Source organism: Mytilus trossulus, chromosome 6 (assembly GCF_036588685.1).
Source record: "Mytilus trossulus isolate FHL-02 chromosome 6, PNRI_Mtr1.1.1.hap1, whole genome shotgun sequence".
In the NCBI taxonomy this organism is placed as follows: Eukaryota; Metazoa; Mollusca; class Bivalvia; order Mytilida; family Mytilidae; genus Mytilus; species Mytilus trossulus.
Window position 1 is genome coordinate 5,843,073 of NC_086378.1, and position 25,427 is coordinate 5,868,499.

At 31.0% G+C, this 25,427-nt stretch overlaps 1 protein-coding gene across 3 annotated transcripts in view; it reads left to right on the forward strand.

Moving 5' to 3' along the window:
- Positions 1–20,930, forward strand: part of LOC134720653 (ubiquitin carboxyl-terminal hydrolase 25-like) — a 34,384-nt gene extending 13,454 nt beyond the window's left edge. For 2 of the 3 annotated variants that reach the window (XM_063583042.1, XM_063583040.1), the window contains exons 7-24: positions 195–353; positions 855–940; positions 1,510–1,589; positions 2,008–2,156; positions 2,510–2,637; positions 2,956–3,051; positions 3,457–3,597; positions 3,957–4,168; positions 4,755–4,825; positions 5,199–5,418; positions 6,203–6,367; positions 6,708–6,886; positions 11,305–11,492; positions 14,214–14,295; positions 15,851–15,927; positions 16,796–16,925; positions 17,608–17,812; positions 18,836–20,930. In XM_063583042.1, coding sequence (XP_063439112.1) covers positions 195–353; positions 855–940; positions 1,510–1,589; positions 2,008–2,156; positions 2,510–2,637; positions 2,956–3,051; positions 3,457–3,597; positions 3,957–4,168; positions 4,755–4,825; positions 5,199–5,418; positions 6,203–6,367; positions 6,708–6,886; positions 11,305–11,492; positions 14,214–14,295; positions 15,851–15,927; positions 16,796–16,925; positions 17,608–17,812; positions 18,836–19,020 — 2,553 coding nt within the window. In that variant the 3' untranslated portion in view covers positions 19,021–20,930. The remainder of the gene's footprint in view (positions 1–194; positions 354–854; positions 941–1,509; positions 1,590–2,007; positions 2,157–2,509; positions 2,638–2,955; positions 3,052–3,456; positions 3,598–3,956; positions 4,169–4,754; positions 4,826–5,198; positions 5,419–6,202; positions 6,368–6,707; positions 6,887–11,304; positions 11,493–14,213; positions 14,296–15,850; positions 15,928–16,795; positions 16,926–17,607; positions 17,813–18,835) is intronic. The other variant, XM_063583041.1, reaches the window with a different exon arrangement.
- The last annotated feature ends 4,497 nt before the right edge of the window (positions 20,931–25,427 follow it).

Here is a 25,427-nt window from a genome sequence, read left to right on the forward strand (position 1 = left end):
GTTTTGGATAAGAATAGTCATATATCACCTTTTTACCTTTATTGGCATCGTGTTGACCAATCTCTAATAAAGTGCACATGTTATTCATTCTGTAGTTGTTTCAAGATCAAGAAAAATATATGTGTTTATCCTTTTACAGAACTTAAAACATTGTAATTAATGACTAATGTGAACTATTTTTCTCTATTTTACAGCAGGAGACAAGAAATGTGAGATTTATGTGTGAACTCCGACGTTTGTTTGCATTAATGGTTGGTTCTAAGAGAAAATATGTAGATCCTTCTAAAGCTGTAGATATTCTTAAAGAAGCCTTTGCTGCTACAGCAGCTACTGGTGTGGGAGACAGTCAACAGGTAACCAGTCATTTATTTTGAATGAAAGGAGATATTTGGTGTAGTCTACTGAAGCAGCAAGTTAAAAACATGTTGAAAAATTAATCAAAAAGTTTTTGTTTTGTCTAAAAACTAAACATGCAGTACTCTATATTTAAGATTACAATTGTGTCTATGACTTAATAAAATTAAAGATGCATAAACCATGAAAACCATAAACTACAGCCTGCACTTTTACAGTGATGAAATCTAGGTTTGTACTGATGTCATTTATACTATAAAAAACTATATTTTACATGTTAAAACTTTGCAAATAATAGTATTATGTCAATAAAGAAGACAATTATTTTCAACCTTGTAAATTCTAAAAAGTGATGTTCTGATTTTTATTCATGTTTGTAATTACAGAAATTTTGATAAGAACTGACTTATCATGCATTCAGGTACACACATTAGAAGTAAAGATTTCTCAAACAAGGTGTGCATTATACATGTTTGCCTTATTGTTTTTATGTTCTATAGGATGTCAGTGAATTCCAGCACAAGTTATTAGAATGGTTAGAAGATGCATTTAAAACAACATTCAGACCTCCATCCCCTGAAACAGGGTAAGTCAGCTGATAGCTATCACACACTAGGCTAAGTAAGATTCATTGTAATATGACCTTGAGACAATATCACTTGAGGGACATTTATATGACAATAATTTGTGAAGGAACAAGATAAGAGACATTGAGGATGTGGCAGTTGCTCTGGTTTATATAAAATTAAGTACCTAACCAACTGACAACAAGGGAATGGACTCTGTGGAAAATTTATTTAAATGCTGACATCAACACCAGTTTTCTAACTGCATTAAAACATGAGACTTTAATAATCTACTAATAAGATTCCACTTGACATAGGTATGGCAGATATATTAAAACCTGAATCATTAATATCACCAGTGTTTGGATCATAAGAAAAAACAAATTTACAGTTAAAGTCATATTATTTTTAATTTTTCTTTGTATCAGTCTGGGATTCTTTAAAGTTGTAAAAGTAGGTACAAAAAAAATCCTTTGAAAGCATTTATGTTTTCTGCAAGTGATTATGACCCTATTTAGTAATATGTTTTTTTTTATTTACATTTTGGAAATATCAAATTTGTAATAATATATGGTTTTTAATTGTACAGGGCTGGAGAATCTGGAGAAACAAAAAATCCAATGGTAGAGTTATTTTATGGCCAATATAGAGCTGAGGGTGTCAATGAAGGTATGTTACTGTGTTGCAGACTTATTTTTTCTTCCTTTGCAATTGACCAAGTTTTCACTACCAGGCTGTAGAAAAAGACATAGGTATAGGAAGATGTGGTATGAGTGCCAATGAGGCAACTCTCCATCCAAATAACAATTTATAAAAGTAAACCGTTATAGGTCAAGGTAGGGCCTTCAACATGGAGCCTTGGCTATAACCAAACAGCAAGCTATAAAGGGCCCCAAAAATTAGTAATGTAAAACTATTCAAACGGGAAAACCAACGGTCTAATCTAATGCATACCAGTTCAAGAATTGAAAGTTTTTTGAAGTGTCAAATATAGATATTGCATGTATTGGTAGGTTGGCTTTTAATTGCCTTAGCTTTATGTTCAATTTGCTAAATTTTATCAATAAGAATTTGTATCTTTTTCTAGGTAAAGGTTTTAGCAATGATGAGAATTTTGGTCAGTTTCCATTACAAGTAAATGGTTTTCGTGACATCCATGAGAGTTTGGAGGCTGCCACAGCACATGGAGCTATAGAAACAGTCAGTAATGATACTACACAGCAATCAGGTCAAGAGGTCAGTGTTCTGTCATTCAAGTGTTTGTACTTTATTTTACCTTCTCTATAGGGCCAATAGGAGAGTTAATGAAAAGTTGTGGAAAATCCATTTGAGGGTTGAAAAAGTTGTATCATGTGACATTTTTCTATGCATTGGCTTAATTTTGGGGCACATGAGAATTAATCAATTTGAGTATTTTTTAAAGATTTCCACTTATAGATATTTCACCCTGAAGAAAACCTTCTGTAAGGTAACATCACTCATAAGCTGATGTTTATATGCAGACAACATGGAAAATAATAAATTTGAGAAAAAACTACTTATTTTGGAGTTATTGTCCCTGAAATATAACATTTGTTGCTTTATTTCAGTTGTGGTTTACTAAACTTCCTCCAGTGTTGACCTATGAACTTTCCAGGTTTCAGTTTAACCAACAACTTGGACGCCCTGAAAAAATTCACAACAAAATAGAATTTCCTCAAGTGATATATATGGATAGGTAAGCCAAGATTATTTGACTCATTCTATTATTGTTGGTGAGGTTTTTCAAGTATTTAATAACCTTTTCCTACATGTGAAAAATACTTTGCTGAAAATACATTTTCCTGATTTGAATACTTGACCAAATTTAGTTTCTCAAAATAACATGGCTAACATCTGAGATTTTTTTTTACAATTGTACAGACGTAACATGCAATCATTAAAATCATATTTTCACTAATATTAAGAATATTGATATTTGAATAATATCGCACTGGATGAAGATTCTTTTGTTATATGAAAAAATAACATTAGCGTTATATTTTTTTTTCTTCAGATATATGATTGGTAATAAATTAGAAACCAGGCAACGAAGAGAACAAGTGAAGAAATTACGAGAGGAATTATCTGTGTTGTATTCCAAGTTAGATAAGTGAGTTTTAGTGTCAACTGAATAGTAGAACAAATACAAAGTGATCAGTATCCAGTGGCAAGACCTACCTATTGTATTTATTGTGAACTTGTTCTTGTCCTGAATATGCATGAAATATTTGCCACTGGACGTTAAGCAACCAACAATCAATCAATCAATGTAACAGAAGTTTATATTTTCCAATAAAAAAATACATTCGAACAAAGTTGTAAAATTGCAATTTTTTAGGGCCAAAAAAGGGTCTTACTGGACCTACTCCTTTGGACTAAAGGCCTATCAATGTTTCAAAAAGCAATAATCTACGGAATACAGGCTATTATTTTCAATTTTAAAAGATATGTGATTAGACATTTAATCAGTGGAATTGAGACCACCAATTTAACAAAGTTGATTTGATTATTTCAGATTTAACCATTATGGCAGTGGTAGTAAGAAAGTTCCTCTTCAAGATGTTTTATCCTATGCTTTAGAGTTTGCCCAGAGTAAACCTGAAACCCAGTGTCTTTCATTAGATGTAGAAATGGAATCTCCTAAACCTCATACTAGGTAATGTTAAATTTGTTCTATATTCAGAATAATTTCACATAAAAAATAAAAAACCAACAGTAAATATAGAATTGTGAATATCAAATGTGAATTCTATGTGATATTAGACAGTATTTAGGAAATAATCTTTATGCAATTATGCTATATAATCAAGAAATTTATCTTAATTTTTTATATGAATTATTACACCAGAATAGTTCATCTCATAGCAGAAATGTAAATTTCTGTACAGAGTAAAAAATAAAATAAACATAACTTCTATTTATTATTAAAATCTAAAATTTCTATTATTTTATGGTAAACAGTGCAAAAAAAGTGCCATATTTTTTGTTTTGACAACCATCTTTGTTTATTTGCAGTATGGTAACCGATACACCGACAGATGTTCCTATGACATCAACATCACCCCTGTCATCATCACCAGCCAAAAAAATAGCCACACCCATCAAACCTCATCGGACAAATGTCTTAATTAGTAACCCTTCACCTAAACATGTAGAAGATTCAGAATTAAAAGTTTTACAAGAATGTTTGCGGAGATGGCGAACTGAAGTAGAACAGGATGTAAGAGGTATGACATAAATTGAGAATGGAAATGGGGAATGTGTCTCATAGAGACAATTATTCAATGAATACTGATAACACTGGTTTTATTTACTGAAAATCAATTTTCATTTTTTGTACCACTTTTCTTTGATTGAAAAAAATCTGTTCTTGGATAATAGATTTCGTTGTTCAACTGTACCCATGAAATTAAAGTATATTAGTATCCTACCAATAATTATGTAGCCAATGAAATTCAAGTAAATTAGAATCCCTTCAATTAAAATAAAGCCAATGAAACTCACAAAAATTATAGTTTTCAACAAATAACAATGTAGCCATAGTATGGGAAACAAACTTGGCATTGTTAGATAATGTATACATTCATTGTAGATACAGATACATCCCACGTCAATCCGACAACATTCTGGACTATTTTGATATGAAGTATTTAGTAAGATTGGAAAAGATTTGGTTTGACATAATAAAACATATTCACTACATAAATTGTAAATGTTGTGTATATTTTCCCCCAAATCTTGCTTTTTTATCCCTGTTTTATTTTCATCGTATGTTAAACAATTGAAGAACTAATTTATTTGGAATATTTGTAGGATTACAAGAAAACATAAATTCCTTAGAAGAAGCTATAAATAGACAGTATGGTGATGAGGCCATGAGAAAGGTAAATTACACAATTCTATTATTGAATTATTCAGATGACAGTGCTTAAGGAAAGGAATCAGGTGCCTATCTGGTACTAATACCACCAATAAAAAACAAATCCTTTTGTTTTGGAAATATTAGGAATGAAACTTTCATAAAAACTTGAATTGAAATCTAACCTATTTGAATTATTTGACATTTGATCATGATCATGATCTGATAATAATGTTGAGTTGATAGTGTTACCCATGTTTAGATCTGCAAACTAGGCAGTCATTTCCTGTTTGACAGGAACTTTTTGTCAATTTATAATAATCAGTGGGGGTTTACATTGCTCGAAGTTTTTAGCCATATTGAGCCTGCTAATTTAGAATGCACATTTTATTTTTCAGTGTCCTTATCATTTACATGCTGTACTCGTCCATGAAGGACAGGCTGCTTCAGGACATTACTGGGCATATATTTGGTCGTTAACAAAATGGTTGAAATTTAATGACATATCAGTTACTGATGCATCTTGGGACGATTTAGTGAAAGAAAGTGTGGGTGGATTTCATAACGCTAGTGCTTATTGTTTAATGTATGTGGATAAATCAAAATTAGAGGCAGAAGGTAGGATTCTTAATTGTAGAACCTTTATACATAAATACTAAGACATAGGAATTATAAGTTTTACTTATTGACAGTTTAAAAACATGGTAAATTGGTACAGAGAGCATGCTAATATAGCTTAAAAATGATAAATTCAAAAAAAAGTCAAACAGTTAGATGTCTTTCAAGAATCAATATAAAAATAAGATGTGGTACTATTGCCAATAAGACAACTATCCATCAGAGTTTAAAGGAAGTAGATAAATACAATTGTAGTTCACTATATGGTCTTTAACAACTGATAAAACCAAAACTGTATAGTCAGCAATAAAAGCCAGACATAAAAAATGTGAAACCATTCAAACCAGAAAAATAACCACCTAATTTATATCAATACAATTTATAACAAAAAATATAACAACCCCTGAATAACAGGAAGCTAACTTGGTACAGGTATATATAGAAACTTGTGGGGTTTAAACTTATTTATGAGTGCTCAACCCTCTACAAACTGTGGACATTTGTGTAACAGCACTGCATAATAACACTTAAATTTTGGTTTTCGTTCTCTTACTTAAGTTTGCTTCAACCAAATGTAATGAAACTTATACACAATGCTTATTACCTCAAAAATAAGATCAATTACAAATTTTTATAGCGTCACTTTTACAGTTCTTGAATTATTTTCTTTTATTACAGTATATATTTTATATATGCACCCTGGGCATAGTCTTTGTCCTAAAATTGATTAGAATGTATTGACCTGGCCTTACAACTAATGCTCTTATTGTGAATATTTTTACAGAAGAAAGCTGTGATAATGATGTTCTACCTGATGACTTAAAGGAACAGGTGTTAGAGGACAATAATAAGTTTGACCAGGAAATAGACGACTGGGACAAGGAACAGGCCAGAAAAGCTCTAGGTGCTGGTGATGGGGATTGTACTATAACTGGGGAGACAAAACCTGGTATGTACCAAGGATAGGGTAGAAATTATTTCTATAATTGGGGAAACAAAATTAGGTGATGGGGAGGATAGAAAATATCAAGGAATTGGATATTCTTTTTTTAAACTACAACTAGGGAAACACAATCTGATAAGGTAACAGTGACAGGCTAAAAAGTTGAAGGTGATTGGGATGCTTATTGCACTGTGACTAGAAAAGTCATTTATAACAGAAGAAAACTTGATAATTGTCAGGAACAAGCAAGGAAATAAATGTTTGCTGTTAAAATATCTTATGAAACAAACATTATATGCATTTGTATACATTAAGGATGTAATTGAGTTTTTTTCATCCCTTCCAGGTCCCAGTACCAGTTCAGTAGCGACACAGACTCAGGTTCCTAGCAATAAAAATTTTAACCAGGAAGTAACATTAGCTGTGACTCATGCTTTTTTATCAGCGAATGAAACATACCAGGCTGCAAACACAGCCTTAGGTCAGGAACCCATTCAGTTTGATGGCCCAGCTGTTCTTACAATTGTAAGTTGATATACTGATCCTAGTATGTTAGGAATCTGATTAACAGACTGCATTCCTGTTCAGATGAAGTAATAGTAAAAGCCTCAAATAATAAGGGAGATAATTATGATAGTCTCCCTTTAAATATCAAGTAATTGATATTTAGGGTGCTATAAACAGTTTCGTATAAAAAACTAGGGGTTATTCCCCGACTAAAAATAACCATGGAGGGAAACCCCTGTTTATTAACTCTATTGGTGCAAAAGTATCATGTTTTTTGTGTTTGATTGTAAAAAATAGTTAATAAGCTTTCAATTAAAACAGGTTGAATGATTGAAATAATTTTAAAAATTATATTAACTTTACATGTTTTGAGGGGAGACAACCTTGTAAACATCCTGTTTTTTTGGCAGTGAAAATTGAAAACTTATTTGCAGCCACTGTAGCTCTTTTCGGAGCAGGAAACCGTACCCTGAAACAAGATTTTTTTTAAAGGCCAGGTAAAAACCTACAAATTTCATACAGTTTCGATAATGAAAAATGTGCATGGATCATGTCTTCATGGCTGTGCACATGACCTGGTTTCAAGTTTTTTTCTGTCAAAATTAGAACTTTTTCCCCCCATGTTCATTGGATGGAATGTTTTTAATATATTAAAACTACACATTATTTTTATTTCATTATAAACTAGAGAACATTCTGATTCCAGTGATATCTAGTTTTATACAAGTATCTTTATTAATCAGTCCACCACTAAGGGTCACTTATGCATGGTCCCTCAAAATGTGACGTCATAGAAAAAAACTGTTGATTGCACCCTTAAAGGGACAAATATATATTATAGTGATGTTTTAGCATAGAAATGTGCATGCGAATGGAGTAAAATAATTCTGAAAAATATTGTACGGCATGTATACTTGAATTTAAAAGCATCAGTTTGGTATATTTAATGCAAATATTACAGATTTGTACATAGCAACCAGAAATGAGAAAACCAGACTCTGCGCGAATATTGAAGTTTTTTGCATCTTTTTGCGACGTCATGATATTTTATTTAATCTCTCATATATTTGGAACCAAAGGTTGCACATGTAAAGTGTAGATTTTTTCTACTTTGACCTTTACTACTGATCAGTGTGACATAAATTTTAATTCATTATATTATATATTTGGTACTTTTTATAGTCATATAAGGTACATGTGCCATTCCTAAGAAAAGCACTATTTCCATATTTTTCTCAACTCAGCTATAACTTAGTTCACATAATACTAGGGACAAAATATATTTCAAGTAACTTTATTCATGCTTATTTCACAGTTTTTATTCTATTTATTCAAAAGAAACCCTATTTTATGAATTATTTTCTTTGTAAAACTGATGAAAATGAGATACAGGAAATGTTTGGAATTTGCTGGTTAAACTGTTTGCCACTGGCCAATATGCCAGTACTACGCGACATGAGAAAAGAGCTGTATTTTCACTATTCGTGGTCACAATCCTTAAAGTAAGACATCATTTTAATCGGTATAGTGTACAGATTCAGAAAAGCTAAAAAAAAATAATATATTGAATATAAAGTTTTGCCTTAAAGGGACAAATATATATTATAGTGATGTTTTAGCATAGAAATGTGCATGCGAATGGAGTAAAATAATTCTGAAAAATATTGTACGGCATGTATACTTGAATTTAAAAGCATCAGTTTGGTATATTTAATGCAAATATTACAGATTTGTACATAGCAACCAGAAATGGGAAAAACCAGACTCTGCGCGAATATTGAAGTTTTTTGCATCTTTTTGCGACGTCATGATATTTTATTTAATCTCTCATATATTTGGAACCAAAGGTTGCACATGTAAAGTGTAGATTTTTTCTACTTTGACCTTTACTACTGATCAGTGTGACATAAATTTTAATTCATTATATTATATATTTGGTACTTTTTATAGTCATATAAGGTACATGTGCCATTCCTAAGAAAAGCACTATTTCCATATTTTTCTCAACTCAGCTATAACTTAGTTCACATAATACTAGGGACAAAATATATTTCAAGTAACTTTATTCATGCTTATTTCACAGTTTTTATTCTATTTATTCAAAAGAAACCCTATTTTATGAATTATTTTCTTTGTAAAACTGATGAAAATGAGATACAGGAAATGTTTGGAATTTGCTGGTTAAACTGTTTGCCACTGGCCAATATGCCAGAACTACGCGACATGAGAAAAGAGCTGTATTTTCACTATTCGTGGTCACAATCCTTAAAGTAAGACATCATTTTAATCGGTATAGTGTACAGATTCAGAAAAGCTAAAAAAAAATAATATATTGAATATAAAGTTTTGCCTTAAAGGGACAAATACATATTATAGTGATGTTTTAGCATAGAAATGTGCATGCGAATGGAGTAAAATAATTCTGAAAAATATTGTACGGCATGTATACTTGAATTTAAAAGCATCAGTTTGGTATATTTAATGCAAATATTACAGATTTGTACATAGCAACCAGAAATGGGAAAAACCAGACTCTGCGCGAATATTGAAGTTTTTTGCATCTTTTTGCGACGTCATGATATTTTATTTAATCTCTCATATATTTGGAACCAAAGGTTGCACATGTAAAGTGTAGATTTTTTCTACTTTGACCTTTACTACTGATCAGTGTGACATAAATTTTAATTCATTATATTATATATTTGGTACTTTTTATAGTCATATAAGGTACATGTGCCATTCCTAAGAAAAGCACTATTTCCATATTTTTCTCAACTCAGCTATAACTTAGTTCACATAATACTAGGGACAAAATATATTTCAAGTAACTTTATTCATGCTTATTTCACAGTTTTTATTCTATTTATTCAAAAGAAACCCTATTTTATGAATTATTTTCTTTGTAAAACTGATGAAAATGAGATACAGGAAATGTTTGGAATTTGCTGGTTAAACTGTTTGCCACTGGCCAATATGCCAGTACTACGCGACATGAGAAAAGAGCTGTATTTTCACTATTCGTGGTCACAATCCTTAAAGTAAGACATCATTTTAATCGGTATAGTGTACAGATTCAGAAAAGCTAAAAAAAAATAATATATTGAATATAAAGTTTTGCCTTAAGGGTGCTATAAACAGTTTCGTATAAAAAACTAGGGGTTATTCCCCGACTAAAAATAACCATGGAGGGAAACCCCTGTTTATTAACTCTATTGGTGCAAAAGTATCATGTTTTTTGTGTTTGATTGTAAAAAATAGTTAATAAGCTTTCAATTAAAACAGGTTGAATGATTGAAATAATTTTAAAAATTATATTAACTTTACATGTTTTGAGGGGAGACAACCTTGTAAACATCCTGTTTTTTTGGCAGTGAAAATTGAAAACTTATTTGCAACCACTGTAGCTCTTTTCGGAGCAGGAAACCGTACCCTGAAACAAGATTTTTTTTAAAGGCCAGGTAAAAACCTACAAATTTCATACAGTTTTGATAATGAAAAATGTGCATGGATCATGTCTTCATGGCTGTGCACATGACCTGGTTTCAAGTTTTTTCTGTCAAAATTAGACCTTTTTCCCCCCATGTTCATTGGATGGAATGTTTTTAATATATTAAAACTACACATTATTTTTATTTCATTATAAACTAGAGAACATTCTGATTCCAGTGATATCTAGTTTTATACAAGTATCTTTATTAATCAGTCCACCACTAAGGGTCACTTATGCATGGTCCCTCAAAATGTGACGTCATAGAAAAAAACTGTTGATTGCACCCTTACCCACATGTTTGCAAATCAGGGATCAGATCACACTTCATATTGATATAAATGTATTTTACTAACCATTTACAGTGGGGATTATTCATGAATTTTATATATCCTGATATGAAATAAAATAGAACCAGTCTGATATTATGTGCTTACCACAATACTAAAAAAGTTCCTAATATATAAAAGAAGACAGCTCTCGCACAAGCAAAAAACCCTTAACTGTAAAAAAAATATAAGGGCATACACTACAGGCAGCATGTTTTATCTTGGAGTATACCAACATTATTCCAGTAGTTAAGGAACAAGCTATTATTTTCAGTAGTTATTCATATTGAAGTTACAAGCATTTCATAAAAAAGAACTGACACATTATTTCTTTCAGTTGGTCAAAATTTTATATATTGCACAAATATTTTTTAGTTGTTTTTCCACAAAATTGTGAATTAATAAAATAGACAATTGAAAAATGATTTAATGATAAACTCTTTTATTTTTAATAATCAGATGTGATTTAAAATACATGGCAGTGTAGTAAATCAACATATTAAATGATTTGTAAAATTTGTCCAACTTGTAAGACTTGATTTTATTGCATCAGTGATAAGAGAAATATACTATACCACACATATTTATTTCTATATTAAAAACTTGTATTAATTTTGCAGGTGATAGAAAATGAACTGCAAAGACTTGATCAAATAGTAAAACAGTTACCCAAGTTGTTACCTAAAGATGATCAACGATTATTGCATCCTGTGATTTACCTTAAAGCATGCCATGCCCCGAGGGACGTGGTACACAAATTTATGCTGGAACAGTTTTCCCTTTGTACACTTTTAACACAAAATGATAAGTAAGTTTGAAAAAATTCCTTTTTATACGACCGCAAATTTTGAAAAAATTTTCGTCGTATATTGCTATCACGTTGGCGTCATCGTCGTCGTCGTCGTCGTCGTCGTCGTCCAAATACTTTTAGTTATCGCACTCTAACTTTAGTAAAAGTGAATAGAAATCTATGAAATTTTAACACAAGGTTTATGACCATAAAAGGAAGGCTGGTATTGATTTTGGGAGTTTTGGTCCCAATATTTTAGGAATTAGGGGCCAAAAAGGGCCCAAATAAGCATTTTCTTGGTTTTCGCACTATAACTTTAGTTTAAGTTAATAGAAATCTATGAAATTTTGACACAAGGGTTATGACCACAAAAGAAAGGTTGGGATTGATTTTGGGAGTTTTGGTTTCAACAGTTTAGGAATTAGGGGCCAAAAAAGGGTCCAAATAAGCATTATTCTTGGTTTTCGCACAAAAACTTTAGTTAAAGTAAATAGAAATCAATGAAATTTAAACACAATGTTTATGACCACAAAAGGAAGGTTGGTATTGATTTTGGGAGTTTTGGTCCCAACAGTTTAGGAATTAGGGGCCAAAAAGGGACCCAAATAAGCATTTTTCTTGGTTTTCGCACCATAGCGTAAGTATAAGTAAATAGAAATCTATGAAATTTAAACACAAGGTTTATGACTATAAAAGGAAGGTTGGTATTGATTTTGGGAGTTTTGGTCCCAACAGTTAAGGAAAAAGGGGCCCAAAGGGTCCAAAATTAAACTTTGTTTTGATTTCATCAAAATTGAATAATTGGGGTTCTTTAATATACCGAATCTAACTGTGTATGTAGAATCTTAATTTTTGGTCCCGTTTTCAAATTGGTCTACATTAAGGTCCAAAGGGTCCAAAATTAAACTTAGTTTGATTTTAACAAAAATTGAAACCTTGGGGTTCTTTGATATGCTGAATCTAAAAATGTACTTAGATTTTTGATTATTGGCCCAGTTTTCAAGTTGGCCCAAATCGAGGTCCAAAATTAAACATTGTTTGATTTCATCAAAAATTGAATAATTGGGGTTCTTTGATATGCCAAATCTAACTGTGTATGTAGATTCTTAATTTTTGGTCCAGTTTTAAAATTGGTCTAAATTAAAGTGGAAAGGGTCCAAAATTAAACTAAGTTTGATTTTAACAAAAATCAAATTCTTGGGCCTCTTTGATATGCTGAATCTAAACATGTACTTAGATTTTTGATTATGGGCCCAGTTTTCAAGTTGGTCCAAATCAGGATCTAAAATTATTATATTAAGTATTGTGCAATAGCAAGTCTTTTCAATTGCACAGTATTGTGCAATGGCAAGAAATATCTAATTTCACAATATTGTGAAATAGCAAATTTTTTTTTAATTAAAAGTTATCTTTCTTTGTCCAGTAAAGTAAGCAAGAAATATCTGCAAGAATTTTTTTTAATTGGAGTTATCTTTCTTTGTCCAGAATCAACTTAAATCTTTGTTATATACAATATACAATGTATATTCACTTTTTACTACCAACTGATAAATTTAAATTATCTTTACCATTCAGTGATAACAAGCAGTTTTTTTACATCTTAATATTTTATGATGTATTTAAATGAGTAGTAATTGTTGCAAACTCCATTAGAATATTTTAATTGAAATTAGTTTTGGAATAAGGGAAAGGGGGATGTGATTAAAAAATTGGGTTCAATTTTTCTCATTTGAAATTTCATAAATAAAAAGAAAATTTCTTCAAATATTTTTTTGAGAGGATTAATATTCAACAGCATAGTGAATTGCTCTAAGAGAAAACAAAATTTTTAAGTTCACTTGAATACATTCATTCTGTGTCAGAAACCTATGCTGTGTCAACTATTTAATCACAATCCAAATTTAGAGCGGAATCCAGCTTGAAGGTTGTGTCCATACTTGCCCCAACTGTTCAGGGTTCAACCTCTGCGGTCGTATAAAGCTACGCCCTGCGGAGCATCTGGTTTTATTTTCCCTACATCTTACCTGAGTTTAATTGATGCTACTGGTTGAGGAGCAGTTAATGTCGGTTAATTTGACATACTGTTTTTCAGAAATTACAGCGTGAATTTATTATTGCGATTTTTGTTATTTTTAACAGACTTAAATGCAATTTTTAAATTTTGGCATTTGACATGAAGTAAAATAATACCATATAGAGCAGCAGCATTATCAAATGTAGGAAATGGTGGATTGAACCAGTTATATAGCGCCAAAGCTTTCACTTGTATGACAGTCCCATCGAATTGCGTTATTTTTACAAAGATGTGTGAACAAAACAGACATGATTGGTAAAATGGTCAAAATATGGTTACAGCAGTCATCACTGTGTTACAATCTCAAAACAAACAAACATTTACAAAAAAGCATCTTTCAAAATTAAAAACACATTCATTGTTTCGCATGTTTTGCATCAGAAAATTTAAACATAACCCAGGAAGAAATTTGTCGTTCAATGTTTATTTAAAACAATTATAATTTCACATGGAGAATGATGGTGTGCAGGGTTTAAAAATCAAAAGTTAAGTTAGAATTAATTTCAGAAACAGAACGAGATCTAAAATTATCCAGAAGTTCATTAGTTTCTTGTTCAAAGTTTTATCAAATTTATAATAGAACAATAACATTATGACATATAATAGAACACTAACATAATGTGACTTATAATATTTGTATATTCAACCTTTTATTTTATTTTCAGATGTAAAAGATTATTACTTTCAGCGACTGCAGAACTTAAACAAAGACAGAAAGGTTTAGAAAAAGATGAAATCATGATTTTGGTTGGTATTATTCTTATATCTAGTGGAAAAAATACCTAGATTTCTACATTGCAAAGTTGTTAATAGAATACAATGATTATTAACAAAGACATCTACATCAGTGATGATTATGCCTTTAAACATTGCACATGTGGTGCAGACTATCTGATGTCATTGATGACAATAGTGCAGTGGGCCATCTGAGATAAATTTGATTTATCATTTTATCCAGCTTTTACATAATATAATAAAACATTAGATAATAGAAAAACTGTGACACTAGACATTGCTAGAGAAATATTCTTTGCAAAAGTTTGTAAAATTTGAAAAATGTAGACTTGCAATGAAATCACTTTCTTTAAAAAATGTATGAAATTGCTGTTTGAAGAATACTTCCTTCGACATCAGTGATGATTATGCCTTAATCATGTTAATACATTGCACATGTGGTGCAGACTATCTGATGTCAGTGATGACAAAGTGCAGTGGGCCATCTGAGATGCATTTGTATGTCAAATTTATTATTCAGAGAGTGACATATACATGTATTAGTGTTGTCAAACAGTTTTGACTGACTACGGTTGTTTTTTTGAAAATCTTTTGCCCAATTAATAGTTCAACCTGTTCTTAAAGTTCTTAAGCTGATGTTTTGTAGGTTTTCAGTTAGTACTCTACAAATGCATGGTCTATAGAGCATTTTGACGGGGGTTGGGGGCTACAGAATAGAAAAAATGGACTTAAATTTAAAGAATAGGGAATAATGGAGTGAAAACATTCACATCCTCTTTCATGATAAGAAGAATTCATAGGTGGATCCAGGAAGGCCCTGGGAGGCTGAAGTCCCACTTTCAAGTGGAAAAAAAACCTGGTTGATTATATTGGGAATCTCTGTCAGTCAGTCTGAAGTATGACTGTAGTGGGTCTCCTCTCGTAGCAGTCAGTACACCCCCCCTTTTCCTTTCTGAATCAGTCACTGAAATTTGATGCTTGGGCATTATAAGGCTAAACTTTGAGCAGTCCTGGTACTATAGCATTTGTAATAACTTTAGATTTAGAAGATAAAAATTGTCTTGATCTCTGTGAACTGACAAAAGTTCTTTAAAGTACCTAATCATGCGAATAGAATAAAATAAATTATAAACAAAGACATCTACATCAGTGATGATTATGCCTTTAAACATTGCACATGTGGTGCAGACTATCTGATGTCATTGATGACAATAGTGCAGTAGGCCATCTGAGATACATGTAAAAGTTGTCATTTCATATATATATCTTTTTAAATCAATCCATCCAACAGTCAAACATATAAATAGTATGACAATGCAAATTCTCAAAAAATGAATCAATTATAAACAATAAGTATTGTTACCTTGCTGTCACATTGACATATTTCCACCATATGTTAATCTTGCATGAGCTACAAACACAAACACTGCTACAAAACACAACAAATAGTGAATTATAAGAGAATGTCAGAAGTTTACTTTAGCAATGTTCGATGTTCATGTAGAAAGACCTTTATAGAAGTTGTGTTATATTATTTCTGGAGTTTGATTTTATTGTATTATTTCAGTGGCATGACAGATTTCACCAGTTTAGGAAAATAGTTTATTTCTTTGTAAAAGGATTATTATTATATAATGACGAAAAGTGAGTATTAATGTCTACTACTTGTCTATGTTAAAAAAAAGATTTGAGTGATCTTTAAAAGTTGACCTATGGTGTTGTAGTGAAACAATTTCTTGGCATAATTACAAGCAATTATAATGCATAATCACCTTTTTACCTGGTTGTCAAAATCAGAAATCTGAAATTGTAATTTCCTTTCAACATATGAAGTGGTGTGAATCACATCGTACAATGCCGTCACCATGACATATAGTGGTACCCTTTATACATCCTTTGGACCGCCTAAAATGCAATAATTTCATTTTCATGTAATTATCACAGAGTGAATATTGGTATGACTTATTTTTCACGCAGAAATGACCATTTAAATTAGGTACCAGGTTTTGGCATTTGTATGGTCTAATTTTGTTTTAAAAAGATCAATGTTTGCCGAAATTGATATACATGTTTTGATATCATCAATATTTTAACTTTTAAAATCTGACTTGATCCAGTTGCACACCTAACTATGTAACTGATGAAGAAATTAAATAGAAGGTTCTAGGACAGATATTGCTAGTAAGCGTTCGGTTACTGTTTATAATACATTTGTATTTGAACATTAATTAGATCATTATTATTCAGTATAAATTTGACTGTTTCTGAAATAGAAAATCTCTCAAATATGTAATATATTATACCATGTACAACCAAGTCAATTTGATGTTTTGTTTTAAAAGAAGATAACAAAAAAAGAATCATTATAAGAGATTGCAATGTGTCAAAAAAAACTATTATTTCAGAAGTACTAGAAAATATTTATTTATGTATTTCATTTGTTATGTAATTGCTCTCTAATTTCCAATTGCTTGTTGTTTTTTCTTATAAAATGTGTTATTGTGTTTTTCAGATATGATAAAGCTCTCCCTTATTTGGTTCATACATATACTCTTAATACAGCTCTTAAAAATCAAGTGACAGTCGATATGGGATGTTTATCTGTTAGTTTATTAGGATTTTATAGAAGACAGTGTTTATTGGTAAGTTTAACATAAGACATAGAAAAACATTGATTGCAGTACTTTTTTCAAGCAAGAAGTGACAATTCTTTGGTGCATTACTGTATATGGGATAGCCTAATTTTTTCTAGTTATGTTTAGGTTGTAATTTGGGCAAACTGAAATCACTGAAAAGCAGTGAGAGTGTTATTTATGTAAAAGTTAATTGATTGAAATGAGAATAGATAAAATGGTTTTAGATTTATGGAAAATTATTAAAGTTGGGAAAATACTGGTGTTTGTTTTCAGTTTTATGGATGAAATATTTTTAGTTTGTTTCAATCATAATTTTGATATGTCTGCTGGTAATAATATAGGGTTATTGCATGCATATTGGGGAATAGAGTCCCGAGTAGAATCTTATATTGCCCATATTAAAAAGCCCATGCTCTGTAAATTGTTTATTTTAAACTTTTAATAATTTGGATAAATGTTTTACATTGTTATATATCAAATATGACAATTAGAGTCAAATTGGTAAACATGAATTTGAAAGCTAGTGTCCCTTTAAAAGAATTGTTTTGTGTGAAAATTACTTCAGATCTTACTTACAATTTTTTATTAACAATTGACTGTAAAATATTCTGTAAATGAAATGAGTCAAAGCTTTAAAGAATCTAAATATAATTCCATTTTCTTATAATCTCCCTTTAATATTTCTCAGCATATGAACGACATGCTAACTCACCAGTTTGAGAATCTTGAGGACATCACAGAGACGATGGGTATTATGAATAACTACATTGTGCCATGTCTGCCATGTTTACTCCAGTCTGGCTACACTGATGACCAAAGTGCTGCAGAGGAAATCAGAGAAAAATGGTGCTCATTTCTAGGACAAGAAATTGGTGGTATGTCTCCTTCAAAAGGTCAGAATATTTCATTAAATTGTTTAAGAATTTAAAGTCATCTTTGATATAAAGTGCTTTTTGTTTTAAATTTTAATGGAATAAGTGATGTATTCTTTATTTTGTCTATCCTCTCACTTGGTATCAAGAACTTCTCCCTAAACAGCTTATTCATAAAAAATTGTTTTCAGGAAACCTACAATACAATTTTTTGGATGAATTTCCACTAGCAAGTTGTAGCCTTTGATATAACTATACAAATTAGGGAAAGGATGACTATAAGCTTTTATTAAAAATGAGAATATGTTGTATGATTGCCATTGAGACGGCTCTCTACCAGAGACCAAATGACATTGATTTTTGTCCAGTGTTTTTGAATTTGAGTTCTGAGAGCACAAAGTAATTAGTTTATGAAGCATTAAAAAGTTTAGTTGCATTTTGTGAATTTTAAGAAGTAAAGTGTAATTATGTAATATCAGTTCTGAATTAGCTTATTCACATTATTTAATATTTCGATTACAGCCAAATAACTTGAATGTATAGGTGCAAACAAAATCTTTTGTAAGCTTGCTTGCTAGCTGAGCCGCGAAGTAAGTATTAGGTTAGGTATATTACCCTCCTTTAAGAGTACTGTAAATTCAGAAATTATTGCGAGGTTTTTATTATTGCGAATATTGCGACTGAGTTGTAAACGCAATAATTAAAACTCGCATTTTGTAATATTTCAACTGAACTAAGCATGACTTTTCTCAACATCGTAAAAATTATAATCGCATTCAAGTGTAAAATGACAAAATCGCAATAATAAATGCACGCAATAATTTCTGAATTTACAGTATACTAGTCCGACAGATAACCAATCTATCTGTCTGTAGGACTAGACTTTACTGAAAGGAGAATAGTATATCTAACCTTATAATGATTTCATGGTTCAGCTAGCAAGCAAGCTAACCAAAGATGTCACCTACACACTCAAGTCATTTTGCTATAAAGTAACAGAAAAGTATGCCTAAATCATAATAAAAAAATATTTTGTAATTTCAGCCAAGAAAGTTGAAATGTTACAAGACTTATTATCCAAGTTATTTGAGCCACCAGGTGATACAAGTGTCACAAGAATTCCAGCTGTGATGCATGCAGAACTTAAAACATTATATAATGAATTCCAGAGGTTAATGGACATAGCTGATGAGGGAGGCTACTTAGAAAAAGCATTTCAGAGTAAATGAGGATATTATATCATCTCACATATTAAAGTCCTACTTCATTAACATACTAGGTTACCATGCTTTCTGGTTTGAGGTCTGTAATAGTTTAGAAAGACAAACAGGAAACCAGTTTAAAGAATAGATATCAAAAAGCAAGAGTTAAATGTTATACTTGATGTCACATATTAAAGTCCTATTTCATAAAGAAACCAGGTTGCCATCCTCTCTGTTAATATTGTATTATCTAAAATAGTTATGATATACAAACAGGAAACCAGTACAAAGAATAGATATCAATGATGAGAATTAAATGTTATATTTGATAGTTAGATAATACACAATTTGACATGTTTTCATTTTAAACACTGCAAGAATTCAAAATAAAAGCATAATGTTTGAATCTTAAAAAAGATATTCATGAATTTTTTTTTAATTTGTACTAAATTTCATCAAAATTACTGGCAAAGTAAAAATATTGAATGAATGCAAAATGATGGTAAATCATAATGATTGCTGCTGATGAAAACCAACCCATATTGGGCATATTCACATTAAGTTCAAAGGTTGTACTTGTAATGTACTGTAAAAAAGACTTAGCTACTATGAAAGATAGTTACTCACATAGGATTTTGATTTACTCATACATTATAAAAAGCTTTTATTTTTAGACCATAATTTTACATATCGCAACATTTATAAATATAAAACTATTTTAGTTAAAAAAATAAATAAATAAATTGTAAAGCAGCTTCTTAATTGTTTATACCATTTCTCAGTAATTCATCATATTTTTTAAAGATTTAAGTATATATATAATAAGATATTGAATTGACATTTGAAATTGAGAAAAAAGTGTGGCATTTTAAAAAGTCAACACTTCTGATCTAAACTACTTTACACGGATATTGGTGCAGTGTTTATGAATTCCAAATGTAGCTATTATGTGTATCAAATGGCTTTTAATTCGATTTCTGGCAAGTTTTTATTGTTCATGTTTTCTGCACAGGTTAAGTGATGGACAAGTATTTTTGTCCTATCAGTTGCCCCTTTTAAATGCAGGCAGTAAATATTGATGTTCAAGCCCTAATTAATAAAATTTTAGGATTATTGTAATATAAAATTTTCTCCAAGCCATTATGTTTTCCCTTTTTCCTCTTGATTTTCTCTTCATTATAAGTTATCAATATCATTTTGTTATCTGACACTGTAAATTAAGAAATTATTGTGTGCATTTATTATTGGGATTTTTGTTGAATTAACAAAAATACAAGTTTAATAATTGTTGTTTAAGGAAAAGCTTTATACATATATATGTACCATGTATCAGAATGTGAGTTCTTGTTATTGGGATACTCAAGGAGTCACATTATTCTCATTTATAAAAACCTTCCATTAATTTCTGAATTTACAGTAGTCACTGAATAAAGTCTTGTTAGTGGTGCATTTCTGATACATTTTGCTCAAACTCTGTCCTTATACTACTCTCACCTTATACTACTACAATGCTCTTCCTTTATACCACCCCTGGTCTAATATTGTAAATAAATCAACTGAGTTGATACTTTTTATGAAATTTACTGACCAGAATGTATTAAAGGTTACTTGAATTGTATTCGTTAAAATTTCTGTATTTCTCATCATATCATGAAATTCACATTAATAATGCATAGATAGAGTTGCTTGCATGATTTTACATGATTTTAATTTATTTCACTTTCAATGCATAACCCTTCAGATGGAAGGATTTTAATAATTTATTTTTAAGAAGTACAATGTCAGCTTTCTATAGTGTGTACATAGCTTGTAATATATGTAATATATATTGTATATACTGTAAAAATAAATATTGAATTGTTATGGTGGTTTGCAGAAAAAGATTTTTGCAACTGGTTTTTTTTTCAAAGGAAAAGAAATAAATAAATTGAGACACATTTATTGGTTGTAATTTTTCTTGCCTACAAGAAGTCACAGAATTTGAAACCTAGCTATTTTAGTATGATAGGAGCAATGGTATAATGTCATTTAAAGTAAGATTAATGTATTTATATTTAATTGTCTTCTGCTTCCTTGTTGCATATTTCATATCTCTGAACCAATTCTCCTGGCCAACTAAATTATTGCTTTGTATGTTTAGTTTTGAACAGTAACTCCAACTATAAGCAGTCAGTCAACTTAAAAAGTTAAATAACCTAAATACCAAACTCTGAAGAAATTTCAAAACGAAAGTCCCTAATCAAATTGCAAAATGAAAAGCTTAAACTGAACAATTGAACCGATAACAACTGTTATATTCCTAACTTGTTACAGGCATTTCTTATGTAGAAAATGGTTGATTAAAATTGGTTTTATAGAAAGCTAAACCTTTCCCTTGTATATTGGGGTATAAAATTCCATTATATTGACAATTATATGTGAACAAAAAAAACAACATAATAGGTAAAAATGTTAAAAATAGGGGTACTTGTTTATAATCTTAATCACTATAAACAAACAAATATGTCAACAAACACTAAAAGGCATGAAGACCAGCACATTAGCATAATAAACTCTTCATAGATATCAGGATTAAGTTTTATATTTACGCCAGACGCATGTTTCATCTACAAAAGACTCGTCTGTGATGCTCGAAAACAAAAAATGTTTAAAAGACCAAATAGAGAACGAAGTTGAAGAGCATTTAGGATCAACAATTCCTGAAAGTTTTGTCAAATACAGCTAAGCCAGGTAATCTATTCCTGAGGTAGGAAAGCCTTAGTTTTTCAAAAATTCAAAGTTTTATTAACAGTTGATTTATAATTATGAACATATCAATGATAACTCAAGTCAACACAGAAGTGCTGACTACTGGGCTGGTGATACCCTTGGAGGTAACAAATCTCTCCACCAACAGTGGCATCAACCCAGTGGTTGCAAATAAACTTATCAAAGATACAATGATTAAATTTTATATTTCAACAGACTTGCGTTTTGTCTACAAAAGACTCATCAGTGACGCTGATCATCAATAAAAAAATGGCCAAATAGAGTAAGAAGTTGAAGAGCATTATGGACCAAAAATTTTCCCAAATGCAGCGAAGTTATCTATTCCTTAGGTAGAAAAGCCTTAGTTTTTCAAAAATTCAAAGTTTTGTTAACAGTTATGTATAATTGTATGAAAGACATGAATACAAAATTTACAATTACACAATAACACCATAACAGGATGCATAAGTACAATGCCAGATCAAAAGGATATTATTAGAAAAATATTAAACAGTAAAAGCTATAGTCTTTTAAAGAATCACTGTAGAGTCTAACAGGAAGTGTTGACCTACACTTCAGTTCCTTGTTGAGGGATAAACATCTAGCTTTCTTGTTTTGGTAAGTTTCTAGGATAGTAAATAAAAGTAGTCATCTGTGTTTTATTTTAAGCATCACTTTTTAAAGGTAAAATATAAGAATAAGGAGATGTGGTATGATTACCAACGAGACAACTACCAAAGTTCAAAACAAGTGGCTGTAAGCAATAATAGGCAACTTTTGATATAGGTCATCTGACTTTGATTATCAGGGTATAAGTATATGTGAGAGAATAACAATCCCTTTCTTCATGGTTTTAAAAGTACTGGTAATTTGTATGCAGAGGTTTATTGTTATTCGCAATCAGTGACCACTAATTGATTGATGGTGGAAGAATTTGTACATCTTGCCACTCTCAATTGAAAAATTGACTACTTCTCTCTTGAATAGGGGTGTTCTACTAAAATGTGAAGCGTAGACACATATTTCAATAATTTGTGAAGAACTACAATGATTTCCACAACAATTACACTGACGATAATATCATCAAAATGTTGAACTTTTTAATCGACAAGTTATATTGAGTTGAGTGAATGAATATTTCGGTATTCCAATTAGTACTTAGTGTGCATCATAACTGACGTGTTTGTATTTGTACTCGTATGGGTAATTATTCATACAGAACCATCTCAAAGACAACAAGAACAAACTTGTTGCAAAGGTCTTTAATTTCACTTTCAGATATATTTTGTCACTCAATGTGAAACTGAGTCGTAATATTATAAGAATAATTTATTATGCTGAAAATACTAAAAAACGAGATTTAAATATTCCGAGTGTTCAAATGTTCACAGTGATCAATTGGTGTTTCTGATATAAATGAACTCTGTATTTTGCAAAACTTTATGGAATGTTTAGTCCTCAATACTCTTCAACTTTATATGGCCGTTTTATCATTTTTTTTATTCGAGTGTCACTGATGAGTCTTTTGTAGACGAAGCGTGCGCGTTTGGCACACAAACTTAATTTTAATCCTGGTATCAATAATGACTTTAAGGAAATGCACTATTTGAGTACACATGCATCCGGAGTGTCTGGGGAAGGGTATTATTTCTTCTTATCTAGTATTTTAAAACGTTTGTATCTCAGTCAGATTACCTTAGCCGTATTTGGCACAATATTTTGGAATTTTGGATCCTCAATGCTCTTTAATTTTGTACTTGTTTGGCTTTATAAATATTTTGATGAGTGTCACTGATGGGTCTTATGTAGATGAATCGTCTGGCGTACTAAATAATAATCCTGGTACTTTTTCACCACTAAGTCGATGCCACTGCTGATGGACGTTTCGTCGCCGAGAGTATCACTAGCCAAGTAGTCAATAATGTGGTTATTTTTATAAATTTTCTATTTACCAAACTTTGAATTTGTCGAAAAACTAAGGATTTTCTTATCCCAGGGATGGATTACCTTAGCCGTATTTGGCCCAATGTTTTAGAATTTTGATTGAACTTGTTTGGATTTATAAATATTTTGATATGAGCGTCACTGATGTAGACGAAACGCGCGTCTGACGTACTAAATTATAATCCTGGTATCTTTGATAACTAATATTCATTGTTCTATATAAATGCTGTGGACATCTATATGTTGACTACTGTTCTCATATATTTGACATTTTTACCTATTATGTCTTTGTTTTGTGCACACATCGTTGTCAATATAATGGAATTTTTTGCGACTGTTAAATCAGTGAGAGGTTAAGCTAGCTATTAAACCATGTTTAATTCACCATTTTTTACTTTAGAAAATGCCTGTACCGAGTCAGGAATATGACAGTTGTTGACCATCCGTTTATTTACGACCACTGGGTCGATGTCACTGCTGGTGGAGTTACAATTCCCTAATAGAGGTCTTCTACAAAAACCTGAAACGTAGACACATACTTCAATACTGTTGTTTTTCTATGGTCGGGTTGTTGCCTCTTTGATACATTCCCCATTTCCATTCTCAGTTTTATTTGTAAAGAACTACACTGGTTTCCACAACAATTACACTAACGATAATATCATCAAAAAAGGTTCTACGCTAGACGCTAGTTTCATCTATAAACATACCTTCCATCGTATGACCTTGAAACGGTACTGTTGTGCATGATCACACTTTACGAACTTTATTTACACGGCTGAGCTCTAAACACAAGCACTGTAATATGGATTAACAACTGAAATCGACACTACACAGGTTTATGGCACCTTCACTAATCGGTTGACCGGTACGATGTGTCGGTGTCTCAAGTATCTAGCGACATATTTTAATATCATTAAATTACTACAGCCTTCATTTATAATAAAAAAGAATGGCCAAAGAAGATACAAGTATCTTCTCTCAGGAAGGGATAAATCCTACTTTGTAAAGGATCACTCTGATTCAAACAAAAATTCTCTGAAACTGACATTATCAAGATGCTTGATTTCTTGATTGACATCATATTTCGTACGTTCGGAGGAGTTTTTCAACAGACTATCGGCATTCCAATGGGATCGAATTGTGCCCCTATTCTTGCCGACTTGTTTCTTTATTATTATGAGGCTGACTTCATTCAGGAACGTCTTAGGAAGAAGGATAAGAAGTTAGCAATATCCTTTAACTCTACTTTCCGATATATAGATGATGTTCTTTCACTAAATAGTTCAAAAATTTGGTGACTATGTCGAATGCATCTCTCCAATTGAACTAGAGATAAGGGATCAGATACAGATAAGTCCGCCTCATGTCTTGACTTACATGTAAAAATTGACAATGAGGGTCGATTGGAAACAAAACTTTACGACAAAAGATATGATTTCAGCTTTCCAATTGTGAACTATTCTTGTTTAAGTAACAACATTCCAGCAGCACCTGCATACGGTGTATATATATCTCAATTAATACGATATTTGGGTGCTTGCATTTTCTATCATGATTTTCGTAATAGAGGTTTGTTGCTCACAAGGAAGCTCTTCAATTAAGAGTTCCAAATATTGATGTTGAAATCATCTCTCCGTAAATTTTCCGAGTTAGTTGACCGTTATGGAACAATCGTTTCCCAAATGATGTCGGATATTTTCCTTAAGTAATAACTACAATCCCATTCCCTTTCATGAGTG